The 25,052-nt window shown below is 45.7% G+C and overlaps 2 protein-coding genes across 5 annotated transcripts in view; one reads left to right on the top strand and one right to left on the bottom strand.

The window, feature by feature from the left end:
* zdhhc14 (zinc finger DHHC-type palmitoyltransferase 14) overlaps window positions 1-9,779 on the bottom strand; it is a 96,563-nt gene extending 86,784 nt beyond the window's left edge. For 2 of the 4 annotated variants that reach the window (XM_069197166.1, XM_069197173.1), the window contains exon 1: window positions 8,145-9,779. In XM_069197166.1, coding sequence (XP_069053267.1) covers window positions 8,145-8,380 — 236 coding nt within the window. In that variant the 5' untranslated portion in view covers window positions 8,381-9,779. The remainder of the gene's footprint in view (window positions 1-8,144) is intronic. The other 2 variants (XM_069197152.1, XM_069197160.1) reach the window with 1 other exon arrangement.
* Window positions 9,780-11,008: 1,229 nt separating this feature from the next.
* Window positions 11,009-21,266, top strand: tmem242 (transmembrane protein 242). Its single transcript, XM_069197142.1, has 4 exons — window positions 11,009-11,143; window positions 11,893-11,993; window positions 14,580-14,717; window positions 20,587-21,266. Exons 1-4 carry the CDS (start codon window positions 11,047-11,049, stop codon window positions 20,698-20,700), a joined length of 450 nt encoding a protein of 149 aa, XP_069053243.1. The 5' UTR covers window positions 11,009-11,046; the 3' UTR covers window positions 20,701-21,266.
* Window positions 21,267-25,052: the final 3,786 nt, after the last annotated feature.

The raw sequence follows: 25,052 nt of genomic DNA, 5'->3' as shown, positions 1-25,052 counted from the left end.
CTGTCCAAGATAACGCACACCCATTCCAGGAGGACATGGCCTCTGGGGGTCTGGGTCCGGACACAAACACTCTCGTTGTCTTGCACGCACAGTCCTTCACATGCTTAAAACTTGGCAGGTACTCCGCTATGGAGTTGGGCCAGGGCTCTCTGCACCAACCCGATAAGCGTGACTTACTGAATCCAAGATAATCTTAATAGAATTTAGAATATTATACTGAGTAAAGATGACTATGGAAGCCGCTCAAAAACAAATAAATAAAGCGACTGCTTGATTTACCCCCGTAAGGATGCCAGGAAGGAACTGTTGCAATCCAGAGATAAACAACTCACGCAGCTCAAAATCAGTTGATTGGTGAAACGTTTTTTTGTTGAGAATATGAAGTTTCCTGTCCCAGCATAAGGTGAGAAGGCAAAAGGAGGGGGGGCAGACTGAGATGCGTGCCTCAACTACATGCCCCAGGCTGACCACGGGGAACGCCCACTATCACCTGACCAGGCGGTCAAAGGCGATTGGCCGGCTGACAGTTTTCGAAGACAGGAAGTGCCCTTGCTACCCGGGTCGAGGGGGCAGATCTATCGGGATGCCCCGCGGGAGCAGCAAGGGCAGAAGACCCCCCAGGACAAGCTGAAGAGTTTCGCATCCGTACGCCACATCTTCGAAGAATTGAACGACGATGCCGATTAGCAGCGCTGCTGCCCAGATCAATATCTAGGAAAGGACTGAAGCGCTAAGCAGAGCTAGGTTTTCCTCCCTCTTGTCGAGCCAGCCCACGGTCTTAACTTCACGACCGTTCTGTATGTGCTCACCTGGGACCGGGTTTGCCAGGCACCGACAATACTCAAGACTCAAAATATTAAACGCCCTAAAAGAATATAGTTGCCACAGACATTTACGGATGTTCCCAAGAAATCCTTTGTTGGGTCAAATCAAATGCCTTTCCAAAATGATCACAAAAATCCTGAATAGCAGGAAGGAGAAAAACTAAGAACATACTTCAACACTATGGCAATGCCTATTATAAGAGATTGTCTGCAGGACAAAGTAAAAACATATTTGTATGTTACTACAAACTAGTGCCTCACCTTAACCATCACAAGGTCCTACTCCCACATCCCATGTAAACCCACAGAGGCGCGATTTTGTAACCATCTCACTCAATTCATTCAAGTGCGGATTTAAATATCATTAATGACGCCCCTGTTTTTTATTCCCCCGCAGCTAGCAGATAATGATTTCATTTCACAGAGTCCAATTCCCTCCTCACTCAAATGATAACCCACGCTAATAAAAAGGGCTGCCAAGCATACTCGCGTACAGCGGGCGGCACTTTGAGGTTCTCTCCCTTTCCCAGTTCAGAACTCGAGATGCTCAGGTGGGCGATGCCCCCACTTGTTCCTTCAGGACTCCCTGACGGATCAGTGCACTACCCCTGGCATCTTAAGACGGGTCTCGTGGCTTCAGAGGTAAAACCGGTCTTTAAAGCGACTCGAGAAGAACTCGGTATCGCCAGGCAGCCTGCTTTAAAGAATCATGCCCCACGACTGGGACACCGACATATCAACACCTCTCTTTTCGCAGTTTCTATTGTTTGTTTGGTGTGCAAGAGGCACCAGCTGTCAGCAGCCATGTCACCCTGCAGCTCACAACTTGCAGCCCACTGGAGCTCAGCAGGTGTGAGCCTGGTCAGTACCTAGTGACGGGGACACTAGACTGTAAAAGTCTGACTCTGTGTGTCATTAAAATCCCTGGGTCTTTCTCGAAACGAGTCGGGGTGCTGGCCAGATTTCCCCCTGGCCTTTACCAGTCATGGCCTCCTAATAATCCCCATCTCTGAACTGGCCTCATCACTCTGCTCTCCTCCCCACTGAGAGCTGGTGTGTGGGGAGCGTATTGGTGCACTATAGCTGCCACACTGGTGGTGGAGGAGGAGAATCCCCATCACCTGTAAAGCGCTATATAAGTTTAAGGAATTAATAATATTATTAGGAGCAGCTTGGGAGTAAAGACTTCAGACAGAAGATGGGGTCACCGCATCGTATTGAAGACAGGAAGGAAACCAAGTAAACGAGCTACGTGCACAACAGCAGTGTGGATCTAATGATCCGATCAAGACGACCTTCTGCCCCATAAAAGAAGATACCCTCCCTTCCCCCCCCCCAACGACAGGGCAAGCTGCTCTTCCCGGGGGGGGCTGTGACGTTTTGGAGTATCTTCTTCAGGACAGGCGTTCCAAACGGAACCCGAACCACGCCGCGGCTCTGCGGGACAGTCCGCGAGCAGCTCCAGACAGCGCGCCCGCGCGGCGCGGGAATCTCGGCCGAAGCTCGCCCTGCGCTCCGCAACGCTCCGGCCGCCGCAGGGAAGCAGATTGCGGGAAAAGCTGCCAAAATTAACAAGCGGCAATCGGAGATGAGACTGTGGTTTTGTATTCGTTGAAAAACACTTCCACAGAACCGGATACTGAGATTCCGTTCCTATTTCTTACTCTTTACACGCGTGCTGCAGTCTCTTGAGAGTAAAGCAGACATAAAGAAAAAACAAATATTTCCTAGTTTCCTGGATACAGTACCAGAAGGATAAAATGGCCTTTTAATTTGAATGAGTTCAGGACTTATTTATGACTCCTTTGATTAGGATTTACATTTCGCTAATTAGCATCTAAAAAAAGTGCAAACACTTAGTGTTAAAAATCCCCCTTTTATCGATTTGCATGTATTCAGCAGAACAGGAAATTAGTTACACACGCTTTTAAAGTTAATCTGTTTCTTGGTCAAAGGAGAAGCACCGCTAATGTGCTATTTACGGACTGTTTGGTTTTGCAGAATTTTAATACATACTTCTACCAATATGGCATGGCCAGCTTTCCATTATTTCAGTGTGAACGAGTGTACCAGTTACTCACCACTGAACATAGACCGTACTAACTCGCTGTCACTGGAACTGAGTTACAAATAAAACCGGTTCTGTAACCTTTTGAGAACAGCAATTTATTAGTTCTGTAATATGGCAAGCTGGTCTTCCTGCATTACGCTATGCAACTAGCGTTTCTCTGTCCTCATTCAGAACAAAGAAGAAACATTTGAAATATCTGCACGGATCCTAAGCCTGCAAAAGCTGGTTGTTACAGTCACCTCAAGCATTCTACAAAGAACCATGAACTGTTTCATTCTTAAAATGTAGATCAGGTGCCCGATCTTTGAGACGCTTGGGGTCACAGATGCATAGAAACAGTTAAAATTCTACATTTTAACACTGGTATCGTGGCAGGACATGCCGAAACTTACAAATGTTTTTTTTTTTAACCCAATCGTTTTTAACCCACCTCCGCAGAAGTTTATACACTGCAGAATGAAATCTTGTTTTTTTTTTTATTTCGAGATTGCCCATCGTGTTGCACAAGTAACACCGTTCATGGTGCACCCCAGGCCCTTCGGCTTACTTCAGAGTGCAGGAAAAAAAAAAAGTCGGCAGCATTTCCCAACATGCCATTTTAACACGCATATATCATTTCCCGTTGAGATTTCACTGGTAACCCATCTATTTCACTTTATAAATCTCAGCCCGTGACCACCAGCAGGCAGACCGGGTCTCCAGTTTGGCAGCACTAAGTCCCCGCTAAGACTTCTATCATCTCTCCCACAGCCAAGACGTCAGGCGCTCAAGCCAGAACACAGCTCAAGGAGCTCAGAGCTCAGAGGACACGCAAAGGAACAAGCGATAGGTTTATTCCACGCTGAAAAAAAGAGAAGACGGAAAACGCAACGTTTCCGCGGAGGAGCCCTCTTCGGGTGTAGGACGACGTGTGGAGGCCCACGTCCCTAGTGCTCCTAGCCTGTGTGCAACAGGAGAGAACGGTGGCCTAGAACAGGGGTTTCCAACCCCCACCTGCTGGGTCTGCTACCAGCTCTGCTCTCTCTCCAACAACCGAACGCTTAATTGGCCCTTTGTTAATAACTGTATGAGGTGTGTGACGGTTTTCAGCCCTTAAAAAAGTTGTGGGGGGTGGGGTTGTTGGGGACCACCTTTTAACAACTGCATTACTCGAGCAAAATAACATCCCAACCTTCCAAGCACAACAGGAAAAAAAAAACCCTGCAAATATTGCAATCGAGCAACCCGGTGGTTCAGTTATAGCTGCAATGAGGTCGATCAGCTCTGCTGAAAGCTCGCAGCTGAGGGGTATCCAGGACCAGGGCAGGCCTCGAAGTGAAGGAGCCTGGTGCACTATCCTATTCAATACAAATGCCCCTCTTGTTTTTCTGCACAGCAGGTCATTTCAGCCGTCTCCTGGGACTTCATGAGCACAGTCGTGTGTGTGAAACAAGGTCAGGGAAAGATGTCTCCGTTTCTGAGGGGGGGGGGGAGACTTACTCACAATGCATTACTCTGCAAACGTCATTCCTATATGTTAACACTGAAAAGGCGTTTTTGGATCTCCATTACTACCTGAAGGGTCTGAAAAAAAAAAAAATTGACTAAATCTATCCAGCCAAGTAATTCAATTAACTCTAGGTCTCGTGTTCTTAAAGAAAACGGTCATGAGGAAAAAACGTACACTGCACTTACACGTACACTTCTTGTGCAGCATGTGCATGAGTTCACCCAAACACAGACTAAGACAGAACCTTCTTGAGGTAAACTGCTGCAGGTCCGAGGCCGTGCTCGGAGGCTCTCAAAATGAGTGTTGCAAAGCTGGCAACTTCAGTGTTGTCATGAGTAGAGCAGAAATAAGACCGTGGATGGACGTTAGACGCCTTGGTGTTTTGCTTTGATGCTGCTTTATCATTCGAAGCAAATGTGGAGCATGCCAAAAGGTTGTGTAACAATGCTCACTTAACATCCATCTCTGCCTGTCTAATGCTGCAAAGCTGACGTTTTTGTCACACAGTATTTCATCAAGCCTGGATTATGGTAGCACCTCCTTTCCTTCTACATTTCTGAATAGGCTTTCAGCTTGTCCAAACTGCAGCTCACGTGCAAACTAAAAAGCGCTCTTCGTCAGCACATCAACGTGACCTCTGTAACTCACACTGGCTGCTCGTGAACTTTAGAGTGGACATTGATGCCTGCCCACATAAAAAGCGGCCAACACTCCAGCTCCACTTTATCTTAAAAGGCTGACTGCGGCTCTTCATGGGAGATCTGCCAATGCTGGTCTTCTCATTCAGCTAAGGACCACACTCCACGCAGGGGGAGACAGAACCTTCTCAACGAGCTCACTATCCCAAATCCATGAGAGACTCCGAGACTGTACATACACTCCCCACCCCCCCAACGTCAAGACCTGCATGTTCACAAAAGCTCATAATGAATAAACTGGCTTCACTCTCGGTTTCACAAAAGTCAACTTGGTGTACTATTTTCTCGTTACTGTCATGCATTATCTACGTGCGACTGCACAGTGCTTCGAGTTTCGTGGGGAGCACTCAGAAAATTATTAATATTATTAGACCTACAAATCATACTTCTGACAGCATTTTCCATTTAAGTGGAAAAATGTGGAAGGCCGCTTTTAGTCGTGTCTGTAGTCGTCTGCAATTAGTCTGGTAACGGTTTTAATGTTAGAGAGCGAAGGCTTCTGTTTACCGTGTGCCACAACTGGAGTGTATGAATTGGGGAAAACCGCTGGGTTTCGGGCTCCGCACCCTATTAAAAATCGGAACTTAGTGGTGAAGCAAAAAAAAATCTCTGCTATTCTACAAACCAGCTTTCCAAGAAAACAGCTGCCTGAGGAAAAATATCTCCGAACCAGCTGCGACACTGAAGTCTCTTCCCCGGAGCTCAGAAACAGAACGAGTGGCGGGAAGCAAGAGACTCGACATCTTGTACGCTCAAGAAATACAGCTGCCCCTTTGGCCCCCTGATGCAGAGCAGAGCGCATGCAGCGAAAACAGCTAAAACAAACAGATTCATGCTCCAGCATGAGCGCGCCACATGGCGCACGGGAAACCTGCGGGCTCAGCAGCAGCCTCTGCCGTCACCCAGTGCGATGAGCCCCTGCAAGAGACACCCGCGCGAGGAATCTCTGCGATCCTTAAACCCCTCTCCACTGGACCACCTTGTACGGCACGGGTGCTCACACACAAGAGCAGGCCCTTGCACCAGTCTCGCGCGCTGGGCCTTTTCAGGGGCGAACGGAGCCGGGGACCACATCCAGCCTCCGTATCGGCTTCGACCCCGCGGCTGGCCGGCCTGTTCCACACTCCTGCCGCCCTTTCAGCAAAGGGGGCAAGGTTCCAGACGAAAAACTTCCGAGTCCTGCCTTCCGCTGGGGAAGGGGTGTAGGCTGTGCGGGGGGAAAAACCCGCTGCAGGCAACAGACAATCCACACGCTTGGTACACATGGTGGTACACTCTCAATGCAAACCTCAGCACAGAAGGCGAAGTGGTAAAAGAAAGATGCAGCTTGTTTTTCTGCTCAGGGGACTGAATGACAGAGAGGGAAAAAAGAAAAAGCTCACGTTAGGACAGGGGAAACACTAAGCTTACGCTCATCCTGAAAGGGAAACACGTGTATGCCTGCAAGGGAATTTGCTCCGGCGTTGATTTATTTGTCACAGATTCCTAATATGCCGGGCTTTCGCTTTTTGATGTTGGGGGGGGGTTGGACCCAGCTAAGGTCACAGGCGAAGCGTGTTTCCTGGACTTCCTCGCCTACCTCCCACCGAGAGTTTCACGCCGCGGAGCGCAGGAGCCCCGCCAGTCCGCGCCACATCCACCGGGACTACAGCAAGGCGGCCTGGGGTGCGCTGGGAGAGAGACGACAGGAGGCAGAGAGCCCGCTGGCTCCCTGCCCACCTCCACCCAGAGCCACAGCCTCCTACCTCTCACCGGCACGTTTCGCAAGCTTGAAATTCAGAACACAGGAGGAGCCCGAGAAAATATCCGAGTTGATGTTCTCTTAGCGGCAAACAACAACAACAACAACAACAAAAGCCTTTAAGGAGCCACAGAGCAAAACTGCAGCACACTGAAACATTGGGGTGAGCAGAAAACCAATATTAACTGGGAAATGAAAACGACGGAATGATCCGGAGATCAAGACAAAGCAACAGAAAAAAAAAAAAAACTCCAAGGAGCCCGAAGACTCCATCTCCATTATAAAGTTAACAACATCGTACAGTTTGCAAAGGAAATGAAGGCACCTGGCCTGTCAGGATAATTTGCTTCTCAGTAGTGAACTGATCCAAGGGTCTCCCCCAGCTGTTTCTTGAAAGAAGCCGGGGGGGTATCATGTTTGACAACATGATGGGGCTCCTTTCTCCAGACACCCACAACCCCTCGGTGGAAAGAAAAGAAAGAAAAGACAACTCCGAGCACGGCAATTAGCTTCACCCAGAAGTGAGGATTCAAACGGAGGAACTACGCTTAAGTAAAAAGTAGCTCCCCTCTTAAAAAGATGGGAGCCGTGGTTAAAATTCCGACGGACGTTTCTCTTTCAAGCTCAGTCGGCAACTATTAATTCACTGTAAAGGCAAGTAAAAACCAGGATATCGCTCGCTGCTGTTCTAAGACACATTTGGAAGACATTTATTCAACCTCGGCTATAATTAGGAGTAGTCCAGAGAGCGCCAAGTAAGATCCAGATGCTGGGCACAGACCCACTCAAGTGTTCTCAGCGAGCAAGCCCAAGACACCCAATGAAGATCAAAACGCACGGAAAGTGATGCACTAACACTGAACATGTTAAGCCAAATATGTCTCACACCAGTTTGCAGGTCCCAAAACCAGTTCAATAATACACATTACAGAAGACAGTCCGTGGTATTAGTAGAACATCTCAGATCAAGGTAACTGATGTATAATTTTCGCTTTCCTAGCACATTAACGTCCCTTATTTGCACAAGATAACAATAAGGACCTCACGGCATACACACCCTGAATTCGGTGCCGTCTGTTTTCCTAGCAGACACCGCGAAACACCCAGCAGCATCGGGTGAAACAAAACGCACCTAATTCTCCCCCCCAAAGAAAAACACCCCGCTCAAACAGCTTTCCACGTCTTGTCATCGGCTTCCTCCTCGCAGAGAGGGGGGTGGGAATGCAAACATTTTGACGGGGTGTCCGTCCCCCCCACCACCCCAACCACATCAGCTCAAGAGCAGAAACGCCGCCGCACGCCTGCCGGTTTCAGGACTTACTCGAAAGCGAAGAAGAGTCCGCTGGTGACCACGATGAGGACCAGAGTCAGGTAGAAGACCCCCGTCTGCCTGCCCATCATAATCCTCCCATTGCAGTAGAATCTATTCCGGCCGGGGAAGGTTTCCCACTTTCTCCTGGGGACCTTCTTGTGCGGGGACTCCATGGGCGACGAGCTACGAGTGCTGATCTGGCGGTACCCGCAGTCTTTCATGGGCCCGCCACCCCCGGGAGACATTAATCACAGAATGAACCCCCCCTCCCCACCACCACCACCACCACCACCACGATCCGGGGGGGAGTCGCCGCGGCGAAAAGGAATCCAAACGGAGACTATAATCTTGTTTCTTCTTCTCCGGCAGCCGGCGGGTGACTCCGCATGATGGAAAGAGCAGAAGACTCAGGATCCGTGTGGGTTTCCACGCCTCGGGGCTGCCGTCTGGCGATGTTTGCCGTCTATCGGCTGGCGACTGTACGCACAAATCCAGCGGTTTCCACTGAAACAACCACCCTAAAAAATAAAAATAAAAAAAAAGCCTCGGTCGGGTCAGGTCGTGATCTCACCTCCACGTGTAGATTAGTTCCTGCACTTAGGTTTACGGTAAGCCCGTCCTCCGGTTTACTTGTTCAAGCAGACGCACCGTTAGCGCACAGACGCGGGTTTAACACTTGTCCCTTTCTGCTCATTTACAGCGCGTTACTTGGAAAGGCCACTGCAAAAATACGAAATTCCCCCATTTTGTTTAAATAACTCTTCCATGTTTGCCCACCCCCACCCCCCTGTGCATAGACACAACAGTACTACTTTGAATAAACTACTGATTAGTCCGGCCTCCTTGTAAAAATCCAGAGCTCCGAAGTTGTCCTACATCGAAGAAGTGGCCGTAACGATACTTCAGCAAGTCCTTCAGCGGCTCTTGAAGTTGTTGTTTTTTTTTCTTTACGCCCGTCCACCTTTTAAAAAGTACCCTTAAAAAAAAAAACTTGCGCGTACAATCAGATAAGATTGAAGTGTTCAGTGACAGGCACGGGGTCCTTCCGATATCGCCGCTGCCGTTTCGCTTTGATAAGCGAGTAATGCGTCTCCCGAGCCGATCCCTGGAGGAGGTGTTCCCTTTTTTTTTTAATCCACACGTTATCCTGGTTTGCTCCGAGCAGCAGTTAAAACTAAGAGCCACATCTTCACTCCAGACGGAGAAAAGCGTGAAGGACGCGTTTTATAAACATATGCATAAAAATGGCTTCATCCGTGCAGTAAGAACTGGGCGGGGGGGGGGGGGGGGGGGGGGGGGGGGAGATTTACAGCCCCCAGCGCGTATCTGTACGAAATGCTCTGGTTTTTTACCACAGCTTCTGCGCTCCGACCGCCCTCATCCACATCTCCGAACCAATGCGCCACTAACCTCCTGTAGCATTGTCACAGAAACACCGCCTCGAAAGCTATTTCCTACGCTTCCATCCCAGCACGCTTCTAAAAGTTGCAACATCGTCAGCTCGAATGCCAAAAACGGGAACGTTTGTCGTTTTAATCGTCCGAAAGGAAAACGCATTCCCACTGCCGCCACCTTCACGCAATCCGGCGCTCGCTGCAACTAATAAACAAGGCGGCCAAGTCGCCTTGGAGGAGGCAGCGCGGGGGATCACGGGAAGTGGAGTACTTCACGGCCCCGCCCTCCGTGCCGAGAGAACGCGAGGTTTGATGGGGGGGGACTACAACTCCCGACACCCCGATAAACCGAACACATTCACACACCTTTCCCCACGCGCTTAGCGTCCTATTATAACGGCTCCTTCTTCTCAGTGTACCGTACGAGGGGCCCTGGTTATTAGCACAAATGCGCGAAACGCAGTTCAATTCCACATCCTGAAGTATTTTCAGTTAATTTGTTTTGGAAAATGTATGAGTCCCTCCGTTTAAAAACAATATTAGAAGCTCTTCCTGCTGGGGTATCTAAATCTACTCTGAACAAACTGCAGTATGTCCAAAATTCAGCAGCCAGAATCCTGACCAGGTCTAGTGCAAGTGTTCACATTACTCCTATCCTGGAGTCCTTGCACTGGCTTCTGGTCAAATTCCGTGTAGACTTTAAAATCCTCATGCTCACCTATAAGGCTCTGCATGGCTTGGCACCTCAGTACCTGTCTGAACTATTATCGCCCTACTCCCCACCTCGCAACCTTCGCTCTTCTAATTCTGTTCTCCATACTGTCCCCCAAGCCCGTCTCCATTGTATGGGTGACAGGGCCTTCTCCTGCTGTGCCCCCAAGCTCTGGAACTCTCTCCCCAAGGATATCAGAGAGTCACCTTCTCTAAACTCCTTCAAATCCAGACTCAAAACCCTCTTCTTTAGAAAAGCCTTTACTTAACTGGTTCCTTTCTTCAGCCCCCTGCTTTTCTTAGTACCACCATCCAAGGTCTCCTGTATATATTGTAACTGTGTTATATCTTGTGTATTCTTTTTATTTTTTGTTGTTGTCATTCTGTAAAGTGCTTTGAGACGCCACGTTTAAAGGCGCTATATAAAATAAAGTTTATTATTATTAGAGTTGTATTTATATATCGTTACATACCTAATATGCAACGATTAAGCCAAAAAAAAACATACCCATCTCCTCTAACTTCCTTTTATAATGTTTGCTTTTATATATTGCCCGAGTAGAATATGAAGTCCATTTTGCGCATAATTGCGTGAACATATTTTCAAAGAAAAGGAATAGTTTTAAAATCTCCCAAAGGATCGAAATCAAGGCACAGAGCCTCAAATGGCAATTAAAGGTCAAATTCACAGTAAGTAAGAAAACAATCGTCTTTTAAATACGACGTGAGTTGTCCCTAGGAATGTTTCTTAGTACCTGTTGTTGTCGTCGGAAGACTTTCTGTGTAGGAACAACGCTACTGCCGGCATGACAGCCCCGCAAGAAGAAGGATTTAGCAAAGTCAGTGCTGAATGTACTGCAGCGTCAGGCGAAAGTGAAGAAAACAAGCTTATGTTATTAAAAGGTTGGGATTTATATGTGTATACTCCTTCTTCTAAGTAGGCGGTTACTCCCTTTTTATTTTGAGCTAGTCGTACTCGGAACTACGCGTGGCTTCTCAGTACGTTGACATTGCAAGACACAGCAAGGTGTAGAAAGTTGTCATCCTGAATGGACTTTCTCAGTGATTTAGGATTTTACAAGTTCTGCACTGGACAGAGAGGACTGCCAAGCTGGGTTTGTTGCTTTCGATCCTGGGAAACGCAGGTCTTATGTTATTTTCTTTCCTGATGTCATTGCATCTTAGTTGCTGATTTTAGATTGAAATTCTCTTGTAAAATGAATTGTTGGTTTTGTTGTTAGTCTTGGAATGAAGTACAGTATTCATTCCATTCATGAAGTCCCCTGTGTTGTTGTTAGGTGGCAGAAAGAGCAGAAAAACAACGCATAAATCAATTTGAACCATTTCAGCGCAGTTCACCATTCCCCTGACTAGGCTGAACAGAGAGAGAATGGATGGATGTGTGAATTGAAGGCTTTGACTTGGGACATAATGGGACACAAACCAGACTTTGTTGAATTATCACAACTCCCATCTGCAGTAAGACTCCCAAATCTCTAAACGTTGGGTTTGGACAAATTTTATTTTCATTCCTGATGTCATTTGCTGATTTGAGATTGAAACTCTCCTGTAAAATGAATTTTTGGTTTGGCTGTTAGTCTTGGAATGAAGTATCCATTCCATTCATGACGTCCCCTGGGTTGTTACTGTAGGTGGCCTTTTCCTTGGCGCCGTGGCTTCGGCCGGAGTGCTGGCGGGGTTCGGGACGACGCTGGCCGTGGCGAGGAAGAGGAGCCCGGAGTGGTTCAGTAAAGTACGTACCGGAGCGACAAGCAAAGTCCTCGATTGCCAGTCTTCACGGGGAAATCATGTTTATTTCAAATATATATTAAAAAAATCGTTTACCTGGTTAAATTCAGCACACACTAATGTAACCTACAGAAACTAATCCGCAACCGCACGTTTCGGGTTTCTCCCGCATTATAGAAATGTAATTTGTCTGAAAAAATGAACAGAGACAAGGTGGTGTTTTTCTGTTACTGTATGTGGCATTTTGTGTTGAGAACTAAAAAATCCACTCGCTGCGAAAAAAAGAAAGTTGTGTACATCAGTAAATACCTTTTTTTGTATTTGTTAGAGTTTGAATGAACAAAGAGAGGTGCTGCCTTAGTACCAGATGGAGATTTCTACAGGACTATGAAGCACAGGTTCCAGCCAACTTGCCCGACGTAGCCACCCTGAGTAATTTTATTAGATGATTAAACTTAATCCTTTGTTATGTTTACAAAAGCACCTAGGAGCTAAACCCATGACCCTCTGGTCTGAAGTCTAGAGTTCTAATCACAGATCCATGCTGCCTTCCTTATTAGCTGACGCCTGTGTTGATAACATATAGATCTGAGTGAATAAATACTTCGGCGCACACCTCCTTCTGTTCGAATTGAGCAATTCTGTTCCTTGATATGAGCCCAGTGAAGACATTACCTGATTGGATGCATTTGGAAAGGATCTGAACACAGCCTTTTTTTTTACAGTCAGTGACTGACTTACCAAAGAATAATGTTTTTTTTTGTTCAACTATTTTTTTTATTTAAACACAAGGCTGTGGCTAATATATTGATTAACAAACATTAGAATGCATTTTACTTCAATGTTATATTTATTATTACGGTGAAAAATTCAAATGGTTGGTAGTATATTTTGAGTTTATGCGCAAGCAGATTAATTTTGATGAGCAAGAAAAAAATTAAAAAGATGTTGTTCAGGACTTTAAATAGACTGCCTATGCCTTCTTTGTCTATTTCAAAGCTTTAATCCACACATTTCTTCTGAAATGAGAGCTGTGAAATGGCAGATTTATTCTTGCATATATTGAGAAACTGTGATTTGAAGAAAGGATCTTGCAAAGTTGATTTCATTTTTAAGGCGCAGACCACACAGTGTACTCTTTGTTTTCCGAAAACTATTTTTAAGCTGAAGTTCCATCATTGTAAACATCAGTTTGGGGAAAATATGCTTTTAATGTGGTAAAATTGGATTTTCAACAGAGAAGTATGTGGTTTTATGTTCAATTTTCTTTCGCTTGATAACAACATAAAGCACACGAGAAGCTGTGTTTCAGACAGTGAGGTCCTGTCTCTGTCCTGGAACTAATTTCCTGTCCTGGAGCCCTTAAGGATGTCCTGTGTTGTATCATCTCACACTTCGGTCAGGCTGGACAGCCTTTCAGAAATCATATGATCAAGGCTCGTGGGAAAAAAAGAGAACACTGCAGAGCCAATAGGGTTTCGTTCTCTGAGAGGGGCATGTGACTGTAATATATTTTATCATCAATTACAGTGGAGTAGGCTGGGAAGAACAGCTTTATTTAGGAGGACTTCCAGGTGTTGAGAACAAGATTAAAAATACACAAAAATGGCTCAATAAAATAAAATCAAGGAGATAAGTTTTTCGTTACCCCGTCACATCAAAAGTACAAGATCATCTTAAGCTCACGAAATGTATCTACTGTACCTCCCTCTCTTTTCCAGCTCCGCTTACACTGTGAAATGTGCTTTCATCCAAGGAGAATGCAAAACAAGAGTATCTTCTGTGCTGCCCCACTCTCGCCCTTTATCCAGGATTTACTATGCATCGTGGGCCGGAATCGCTGTAAGACTGTACTGTGCTTTAGGATGGGAACAATTTGAGAGCAGAAAAACAACACATAAATCAATTTGAACCATTTCAGCGCAGTTCACCATTCCCGACTAGGCCGAGGCAGAGAGAGAATGGATGGATGTGTGAATTGAAGGCTTTGACTTGAGACATAATGGGACACAAACCAGACATGGCTGAAGTATCACAACTCCCATCTGCAGTAAGACTCCCAAATCTCCAAACAATATCCGCTGTCATTGGAAGAATGCCTGACATGAGACAGTCTCCTGTAGAACAGCATTTTTTATGTGGAAACATCCTGTTAAAGTTTTTCATGTTCCGGTGCTAAATGGAGTTTATAGTGAAGGCTCGGGAGGGATGAACAGCCAGGCTCAATCAGCCTCAGCTGTCAGTAGTTTGCAATCACACCTTGACATCATTTCTTACCTAAGATGCTATAAATACCTAAGTGATCCCCTTCTCTGCGTCGCATATACTGTATCTTTTTGCATCCCTCCTCCATATGGTCCCCCCTCACTCTGCATGGGGGTCCCAGCCTCCCCGTGTTGTGGCCAACACGCCCCGCAGACCTTTCCAGCGTGCTTGATTCTCGGGGGGGGGGGGGGGCCTTATTCCGCCTGCGAGTCGGGTGCAAGCTCGGCCGGGCCTGTTTCTCCGCTCCGAGCTGCCTGGCAGTGGGAAGCAGGAAGTGCCGGGAGCTGGGCTGACCCTGTGCTGTGTCGTCCTCTCTCTGTTGCAGGGGGTGACGGCCACGGCGGCGGTGCCGGAGAGCGGGGCCTCCCTGGCCCTGCGGGCTCTGGGCTGGGGCTCCCTGTGGGCCTGCGGCGGGGTCGGCCTCATCAGCTGCGCTGCCTGGAAAGCGCTGGGGGTCCACAGCGTGAGTGTTCGCACGCGAGCCCGTCGGCGCATTGAGGCTTCTGTGGCCTTGTTTCTCCTGAGACACGGTTCTGCAGTTCAGTCCAGTTTAGTTGTCACACAGAATGCCCGAGTGCAGTGAAATGCTTCTTTGCATGCAAGCTCCCATACAAAGACATTAAAGGAATCGCCAAAAAAAACACAGAACAGCAGCAGCATCAACAGCAGCAAGTAAAATAACAAACAGGTTAAAAAAAAAAACCTCAATTTGACAGCTTGTGGGAAGAATCTGGATCTCTGAATCTGGAGGTTCGTGCCTTTATGCTCCTATACCACTTACCAGAGGGAAGGGGGGAGAAAAGTGAAAAACCAGGATGACTGGTGTCCTTAGCGACACGTCCAGCCTTCCTGAGAAAGCGAGATGTAGAAATGTCCACAGTAGAGGGGAGCTGTACTCCAGTGATGGACGGGGCTGACCTGATCACCCCCTGTAACGCTTTCCGGTCAGACAACAAGCTGCTGCCAAACCACACTGTAACCCCACACCTGAGCACACTCTCAATAGTGCACCTGTAAAATGTGCTAAGGACAGTTGAGGATAGACCAAAGTTTTTCAACTGTCTGAGAAAGCATGCCTTTTTCACTGTTCTCTTATCTGTGGAATGCTGATGAGCCCTAACACCTAGCTACCTCTGGCTGTTAACTTGGATTGTGTGTAGGTTAGTGTAAATTAGAAGTCTGTTTGATTGGTTCTGCTTTCTAGCATCGGAGAGAGGTGAGAGGTATTAATATCCGCTGGGAGGGCTCATTCTTAAAGCACCATGACCCTGGACAGTGTTCCAGGTTAGATCTGTTGCACTGTATGTTATAAAAAATGAGATGGTTATCTTGTATGGGGAGGCAGCGAATCTGAAATGAAAGGGAAAAAGACTGAATATTATTAAAAGGGAGTTAACCGCAGTCCCAGTTTCTCAGACCAGTTCTTAATAAATTCATTGACACGATGGAAAGAAATGACAAAATCCAAATGAAGCACAAAACCCTGGACTTTGTGAAGGTACTGTACGTTGCCATGTTGTTGCAAACTCGCATTCAAGTTCCCCACCAACTGACGTGAAGCAGCCGTTCCTGCTCACTAGTCACTGTAACGGCCGAAGTAATGCGATGTGCGAGCAAATAAAGATGGGTTGTGCAGTAGACGTTTCACTGCAGAAAGGCTCCAACACGACCTGCAGGCGGAGTGAACAAGTAAGGTCCATTTATCGGTAAAACCCTCTCGAAGTCGAAAGCATTATTTCTACCGGATTAAAAGAGTTGTATCCGCAGCCCTGCTAGTTTACAATGCCGTAGGGCCGCTCTAGCTCCCCAGGCGTTTTATTGCCTCATTCTGAATCGTAGAACATGCTGCTGCGCATACCTGGAAATGTAATCAGAATCGTGATGCGAATTGGAGGTTTTACCAGCTACTGTGTACATTTTACTCGCGGTTTGAAACGCACTCATCAATGCTGATTCTTTCTAGCCCCAAAATACGAAAATAGCCCTGCAGATCCCCTTTAAGACGATGCCCTTTATCCAATATATCAAGTACAAAACAGTGTATATCAAGTATCAACACATATAAAAGGAAAGGCAGCTGTTCATAAAATGTCACTCCCATGATGAGCTTCAAGAACTGAAATAAAAGGCTCCTGAGTTACAGTAACTAAACGAAAATAATGAGAAGTTGTACAGCCTCTCGGTGGAGCCCGAGCAGGGTGGGTGGAGGAGCTGGGGGTGGGGGCAGGACGTCCGGCAGGGAGCTCCCTGTTCCTCGGGTACCAGGGAGGGGGTTCGCCCACAGGGGTGGCAAGGAGAAACCAAGCTACCAGGAGTCCAGCCGAAGAGGAGCAGACAGGCCAGCCTGGGGTATTGGGTGTTGGAAATCCAGGGTCTTAAACACCCTACGAGCAGACAAAGGTAGCTGGTGAAGAGGGGCTGCCGACAAGACGGGCAAAGGGAATATTATTCCCTTTTTACTGTTCTATTGCCTTTTCTGATCCTTCGCGTCTGTTTGCACGGGTTGTCCAACTTTGGAATTTCACTATATATTAATGGCGATATTCTACTTTCTCTTTATAATAATATATATATAAAAAATAATTTTAAAAATAAAAGATTAATAATCTCTTGTCAGGGAAAAAGAACATCAATAACAGTACCTTTCTGGTTACCTGGTTAGATATGGGACGGCCACAGATGTGAGATAGACATCATATTATAGTGGAGTATTACTCTCAAAGTTGGCAAAAGAAAGATCTTGATTCAGTTGTTTAATGTTAAATTACACAAAGTACTCCATTGTTTGTGCTGATTATCTGGGGGCTGTGTCTTCCAGACAAGCTTTCTTCACAGCCTCTCATCCTAAGGCTAAAGTGAAAGGTTGACACTGTACCGTTCATGTTTCTGGGAGGGAATTCTTTTTTTTTTCTTTCCGATGTCGGACCTCTTCCAGTTATTTCTGCTCATCGGTATTTGTCACATGCAGCATAAACTGCCGAGACAACAAATAGCCTTTGAAAAAGCCTTGTCAAGCTGCACGTCAGGGAATGTGAGGAATGGAGCTCTGGTCGGCAAGCTTGCTTGCGGGCAGCAAGGCCCTTGCGAGACTGAGCTGCGCCCCTGGCTCTTGTACCTCCCCGCAGTCGGCTCCGAGACACCTTGTCAGAAGCGATTTTCCTGGGGTGACTTCGATGTTTCCCAAACCAAGTCCTGAAGTTATGCGCTGGCTTGGATCTCTTATTTACGTAACCCCTCGTATTTGAACGACGAATGTCTCACAAAATCTGGTTCGGCTGTTAAAAAGTTGGAAATTCAATTTCAGTTTTGTAACAGTACAGAAATAAAATGGTATTGTTACTTCAAAATATGAAAGCTTTTGGGAACTTTTTTGTTCTCCAAATCGTCTGAAGAACACTGTTCTGGGAGGGAATAATAAGAAGACCAGGGTTGTTAAGTGGCTTAGGTTCAGCACAGTTGGACTGTGAGGAGCACAGTGTAGGATGAGAAACAGTGATAACTGATAAACATTGACTGTATAATTGAAGTACTCTGGGGAGGTTTTGTGCTTACTGGTTTCCTTTTTACATTTATGGAGTCTGGTTTTCAGTAATAACTGAACAAGCATATCTACAGTAATGGGGACTGGTTTCCAGTGATAACTAAGCAGGTATATTTCCAGCAGTGGAGACTGGTTTCCAGTGATAACTGAACAAGCATCTCTACAGTAGTGTAGACTGGTTTCCAGTGATAGCTGAGCAGGCCTCTTTCCAGTAATGGAGACTGGTTTCCAGTGATAACTGAACAAGCATCTCTACAGTAATGGAGACTGGTTTCCAGTGATAACTGAAACTCTTTCCAGTTATAGAGACTGGTTTCCAGTGATAACCGAACAAGCATCTCTACAGTAGTGTAGACTGGTTTCCAGTGATAACCGAACAAGCATCTCTACAGTAGTGTAGACTGGTTTCCAGTAATGGCTGGGGAAGCCTGTGTGCAGTGGTGGGAGTCTCCCTCCTAGTGACAGCTGAGCAGGGCCGTGTGCAGTGATGGCTCCTGTCTCCTAGAAGGTGTTTGACTTTCCTGCCTCTCACCACACTCCTCCACTCTCCAGTCCCCCAGCCAGCTGGAGCCTGACTCACTCCCACCAGCGAAAGAATCCACTTCACCACTTACAGCGCTCAAAATAACCTCGCTCACTAAAAGCCAAAGTGAGTCATTAATGCGTGAGAGTAGTCAATGGTGTACATACTGTATGTAGGTTTCTGTAAATTCCACTTGAGAAAGGAAATGGTTACCGAGAAAGGAAATGGTTACCAAAAAAGCGAATTTCTCCAATGTACGTTTTGTGGATCTTTTTTTAAATTAAAATATGCTAATGCCAATATGAAGGGTTTTTCATAAACCCATTAGAATGTGTCAATTCAGATGATAGATGTCAAAACATGCGCATCTGGCATCAAAAATGAACAAGTAATAGGTTTATTCCATGCTGAAAAAAAGAAGAGAGAAAACACAACGTTTTGGCCGTGGAGCCTTCTTCAGGTGTGAGAGAGACTAAGCATTCATCAAAAATGAATGCTTAGCTGATATTAACCTGAAGGTTTATGTCCTCTGTTCATCACAAGAGAAATAAGGAGAGCCAAAACAGCACAGGATTGCCTGACTGCAACATGGAGCTTCTTTATTTTGACATGTGTATGTCATGCTCTGTTGGGGGTGTTCTCAGTATTTGTAATTGAACCCCTGTATTTCAGAGTATTAAGTGCTGCTTCAGTTGTGGCCTCTTCAATCTGTAGCGGAAACCGGGCACAGCAAGCAGCACCACTGTGCGAGTTGTCATTTTCACGATCAGTATGTAAGGAGACAGGCTGTGTTCAAACTTAGCAATCAACTGGGATGGAAAGGGTCACAATTTGAGCAGTCCTGGTTTAGACATTGTTTTAATTCTCTGAACTACCTGTCTGTGGTAATGAATTTTTTTATAAGTGATTTTATATGAGCTTTCAGAATGTGTTTTAATATGTAAAAGCTCTAACGATTCCGTACAGGTGTTACCTTGGCTGGACTGAGCTAATTAGTGGGGTACCACAGGGATCAGTACTGGGACTATTGATTTGTACCTATGAGTACTGATTATTTTTATCAATACATGGTACAGGCAGTGGGCTCATTCTCACCTAATACAAGAAGTACACTATGAGTAATACTAGAAGGAACAGAAGAAATTCAGATCCGGGCAGACTTCTGGCAAATTAAATTTACATTTATCTATGTTAAGGTTTTACAGGGGAATCTCACTCCTAGTGATGGTTGACCAGGGCTGTGTGCAAGCAGCAAAACCGCGGGTTTCAGGATGTAAAATATTGGTGGTATTGAACTAGAAGCACATTATGAGTAAGGTAACAGGGTTTATGTTGACTAATCGCTTTCCTCATCTGAACGATAAGTGGTTTTATGTTGAATCATCACTTTCCTTATGTAGCACAGAACGGAGGATCAATATAATGTCTAATAATATGTTTGTATATATATAAGTGTAGGATTCAAGTTAAGAGAAGTAAAATTAAAATCACATAATGTGGTACTTGGTCTCACTGTGAAGACTGTACTCATTGCTGGTCACCACTCCCTAAAAGAACAAGAAAGATATTGCTTTTCTAGAGGGAATGCAAACAAGGCAACTAAATTCCCCTTTAGCCTGGATCAGAGAAGATTATTGATTGATTTAAAGATTCAGAATTATTGATCAAGTCAGCAGCAAAATCAATGATAACACAAGGCCTTTACAAGCATTTGGTATAGAAAACCAAAGACAGGTTCTTAGTCATGATGTTCAAACGTCTCTCATTTGTAACTTTCTTTACATGTTTCAAGTGTTAGAACTGCTATACTTGCATTTCTGGTGAGAATCTAGATGTGTTTCCATGTATCTGTTAATTGTATAATGTGGCCTTTTCATTCCCATGATTTTATCCATCCTCTGTAACTGCACGTTAAACTCTTCTTAATTGCATTTTGCTGCTTCTTTCAAAGAAGAAAACGTTTGCTCCTATAACAGCGTCTGCAGGCACAGATTCAGAAGAAAAGGTCCATTCCTTCATGGCAGCTAGTGTTTCGCTGCAATGTGCTAACTATTTTTAAAAAAAGAATATTGCCATCATTTAGGACCACATGTGCTCTCCCATCATGCCGTGAGGAAGAACTACTGCTCTGAAACACTGGCAGTATTTATCCTTGTTTTAAAGCTGAAATTGATAAAGAGGTTTTATAGCACGCCTCTTGAACTTCTACTGCAAAAAATGTCTGTATTGTCTGTGCACTTACAAACCTGAAATGCTTTTCTCTGACAGTTGAAAGAGTTTCGGGAAAAGATGCAGTCGATCTTCCCAGCTATCTCAAGAAACGACGGCGGCCAGGAAAATGAAAATCCCTTCAGCTGGGAGTCTCTCTTCAAGTCGAAGTGAAATGACATGATCTTTGTGACTGTAGCATCCTTTTTCCCTCTTTCCGCCTGTGAGCTGCTGGCCTGACGACATCTGGGGACCCAGTTCTCTTGTCCTTCATGTCCTTCTGTGCCGTGGAGAAAGACTTTCTGAAACAGCCAGAGGGCTTAGTGCCTTTTAGCAAAGTCACTGATAAACCAAGTGACTTTTACGAACACAGAGCAGCTCACACAGTAGGACACATTGTGTTTTGGACACGAGTATGAAATATCATTCTGAAAGACTTATTTCTGTCAAGCTAAAAACCAGAAGTCACAACCTTCCAGCTGAACACTGTGTCTTCCCTCATGTACAAGCAGGGAGAACCGTATCATCAGGAACAGTTGTTTTTTTAAAGACTAGGATGAAGCAGAAAGATTAAATGTGAGTAATCCCAAGGTTTCCAAGCATTTTACATTCTATGGATTTTTTAATTTCTCTGTTTTTTTTCCCCCACAAATACTTTGTGAATAACAACTGATTGTATTTATTGAAATGAGGATATGGTGAGTAGTGCGTATAAATAAACTTCACATCTGTGAATTAAATTCAAAGTTTGAGTCTATTTATTTCAGGTTCTTTTGTGGGATACGAAAAAGGACAGTTGCGTTGAATGGGATTCTCTATTACAGTTACAGTACGTTCTGAATTTGGTCACTTAGATTTGCGCACACAAAATATTAACAGCAATCGGACACGGTTTAATAACTGCACTTGTGGAATTTTAAGTTATCAAATTAAATATAATTTCATCATTTTCAGAAATGTTGGGTGTGATATTTATATCTACAGTATGACAAGTATAAATTGCGATAGAAAAAAATCTTAGTTTTCAGTACAGTAGCGATTGTTTGGGAAAAACATATGCTAACGGGCTAAGGATCTGCGCCTGTGGCTGGAAGGTTGCCAGTTCAAATCCCACAGGTGGCAGAGGAATCCTACTCCGTTGGGCCCTTGAGCAAGGCCCTTAACCCCAACTGCTCCAGGGGCGCTGTACAATGGCTGACCCAGTGCTCTGACCCCAAGCTTCTCTCCACGCCTGTGTGTCTGTGTGTCTCAAGGAGAGCAAGCTGGGGTCTGCGAAAAGACAAATTCCTAATGCAAGAAATTGTATATGGCCATTAAAGTGATCTGACTGAGTGGAACATTTCCAGAATTTAGCCCCGCTGGTTGCAAGGCACACCATCTTGTGTCTTAGAAAGCACTAAAGATATTTGCAAGAGTCACAAGAACACTTAGAAATAAAAGGACACCATTTGGCCCATCTGGTCATTTGGCAGGTGTTAGTCTGTTGGGTTGTCATTGTGAGTTTGACTACTTGAGTCAGGTCCCGTCGTCGTTTTCTCTGTCGAATGCTAGAAATGCTCAGTTCCTTCAGCCTGTCGGCGCGGGACATCTCCACTGCCCTCTGCAGTGACCTCGTACTGCATTAAACAGCATCCCTACTTGCCTAGAAAACAGCAGTTTCCTCATATAATCATACCTTCGGACTGATATAGTAGTACAGATTAGTAGTATGGGACACACGGACTGTGAAGTATTAATGTCAATTTTTCATTCACGTTAGTCCTTGGGGTGTGTGTCCTCCTGCTCGACAGACCGTTTCATGTTTTATTCCAGTGTTCGACGCAACTCAAAAGGCGGGGGGGGTGGATTAGGAGGGAGTGACAGATTTGGGGTCCTTGCGAATTGACAGCAAACATCACAAACCCCAATGTTTTTTTTTTCAAATGTTTTTTTAAGCAGAAGTGCGGGAGGAGGTCAGGCCCTCATCTTGCCCGCTTCCACGGTCTTACGTACGAATATCGCGCTCCACGCCGACCTGCTTGCGTGTTTCATTGTCGTCTCACTCCCTCCACCCTGCCTTCACGCCTGCAGCTGCTCCCTGGCTCACCTCTTGTTAGGGGAGGGGGGGGTTGGGGTTTCGACAGCCCCGTCCCTACGGCTGGGTTGTTACGGTGTGATAATACTATATCGTCTGATTATGCAGCACGAAGAAACTTACAAAGCATTCTGTGCAAACAGTACAAGAAACTATGACCTGGCATTACAGACGTCCACCCAAACATATTCATTTCACTCCTACGGGGATCCGCACAGCTCCACCAGGATCCTATAAATGTATTCACTCTGTTGTTGTCCTCAGCCAAGCGCAGTACCCCTATTTAAAGCTTGCTCTTGGGGTCACTGCTGTTCTACGTTTGACAGAACCCCTGATGTATTTGTAACGGTACGTGAACCGAATCAATCTCGTTGCCCCCTCCACCACACGATCTCAAAGGCGTAGTGAGGTCTGCGCCTCTCCTCTCCCACCTCATCCCTGACAGCTCAGCAAGCAGGCCTGACAGCTACAGTCAGTGAGTCATCCTCGTGAAACGAAATGTCTCGACACCCCCAGCGCAGCCCGTGGGAGTGTGCCGGGGTGGAATATGTGCTGCGTGTAGGATGCTATCTCTGACTGCTTTTCCCTGCATCACACGTTGAGTTATCACACAACTTGTCGCCATATTGTTTGCACTGCGGCGGTTCACTTTACAAGTGATGGCCTTTTAATTCCTTTATCATTCTTCATGCTTAAAAGTGTCTCTTCAAGGAGGACCAACAGAAAAAAAAGCAGATTTTAATTCCTTCGGAGGATAGTAGTTTGTATTTTGGGGGTTTAATTTCAGTCTCCCACTCTGGAGCTGGATAATAATAATAATAATAATTGCTTACACTTATATAGCGCTTTTCTGGACACTCCACTCAAAGCGCTTTACAGGTAATGGGGACTCCCCTCCACCACCACCAATGATGCGCGCTCAATGGGATTTAAATCAGGAGATTGACTTGGCCAGTCGACCGCTTGCATTCCCTTGGTGAACTCTGGTATTTTCTTGCAGACAAGGCGGACAAGATGTTTCTGTGCGCTTCTGAAGTGATTCTGCCGCTACGATCATGAGTTACATCATCGATAAAGACGCGTGAGCCAGTTCTAGAGGCGGCCATGCCCGTCTGAGCCACGACACTGCCTGCGCCACGCTACACGGATGAGGCGGTGCTCTAGATCATCTGCAGTTTGTTCCTTTCTCCACTCTTTCACCTCGCCATCACTGGGGCAGAAATGTAGATTTGTCTCATCTGTCCATGACAGCTCTACTGGCTCATCTCTGTGCTTTTGAGTAAATTGTAAACTGGTATTTCTATTGTTGTTGGCGAGAGAGGTTTGCATGAGACAGTGTGACCTTCATAACTCAAGTCCAAGTCTTCTGTGAACCATAGATTGTGATACCTTCACCCTCGCACTGGGGAGGTGGTTGTTCTGTTTTTCTTTAAAGCTGCGATTAATTTTATCATCAACTGCAGTTGTATTCCTTGGCCAGCCTGGTCATTGCCAACTGTGAAGTACACCAGCGGGTCCTTTCTTTTTCAGGATATTCCGAATCGTTGATTGTTATGCCTACAGTAGTTTCAATGCTATGGTTCTGACTGAATTCTTCTTTTCCTTCAGCATCCAAAATGTTTGCTTCCCTTCCACAGACAGTTCTCTAGTCTCCATGTTGGCATTGGCCTCCTGACTCCTGATTTCAAAGGGACGAGCGAAGGCTAAATCCAACACTACACACTCGCAGCTCTGTCCTGTTGCACAGTCAATGCAACGGGAAACACCTGACCAATAAGAAACTCCTGGCAGCCAACTGTCCTGCCACCCTCACCTGAAACCGGGGGGATTGAACACAAAAAGTGCCATTATTCTAAAATGGTACAACATATAAATACCCAGAAATAATATAAAAAGAGACATTCTGTAGTTTTGCCCCATATACATATTCATCTTTTCATCTCAAATCCAATTTGTTGGCACATACAGCAAAAATAACCATTTTGAGGTCGTTGGCCCTGTATTTCTGGAGGGTACTGTACGTGAAAAATGGCTCCGCTGCTCAGTTCATCACCACGCCTGGCCTCCTCAGCAGTGATAGACAGCACCTTTGTGGCCAAACGGGGATATTCCCGCCTTTCGATTTCTTCTACACGTTATTTCAGGCCAGCGTGCACGACAGACCACTGGCTATCACAACCTGTGATCTACAAATTGTAATTGGACAGGTACAGAAAAAGAATGTTTCAGCTCTGGGGCCTTATTCCGTAATTCATCGGGACATACTACCCATACTAGCAAGTGTGGATAAAGTTTGGAGAGCTGTTTTTCAGCTCTCTATTAAGATAAGATCACTTTATCAGCCCTATACAATTTCTTGTATTAGGAATTTGTCTGCACAGGCGCAGATCCTTAGCCACTGCACTGCCCACATATTACAGCATGTGTCCATGTTCACCAATATGCCAATGCT

Source organism: Lepisosteus oculatus, chromosome 2, assembly GCF_040954835.1.
Source record: "Lepisosteus oculatus isolate fLepOcu1 chromosome 2, fLepOcu1.hap2, whole genome shotgun sequence".
Lineage (NCBI taxonomy): Eukaryota > Metazoa > Chordata > Actinopteri > Semionotiformes > Lepisosteidae > Lepisosteus > Lepisosteus oculatus.
This window is presented reverse-complemented; position numbering and strand designations above follow the sequence as displayed.

What these genes read in the sequence shown, in the direction of transcription:
- tmem242 (XM_069197142.1), top strand. Translation starts at nt 11,047, where the DNA reads ATGACAGCCCCGCAAGAAGAAGGATTTAGCAAAGTCAGTGCTGAATGT. An exon ending in CAAGCTTATGTTATTAAAAG is followed by an intron (nt 11,144 to 11,892) that starts GTTGGGATTTAT and finishes TTGTTACTGTAG; the next exon opens with GTGGCCTTTTCCTTGGCGCC. An exon ending in GCCCGGAGTGGTTCAGTAAA is followed by an intron (nt 11,994 to 14,579) that starts GTACGTACCGGA and finishes TCTCTGTTGCAG; the next exon opens with GGGGTGACGGCCACGGCGGC.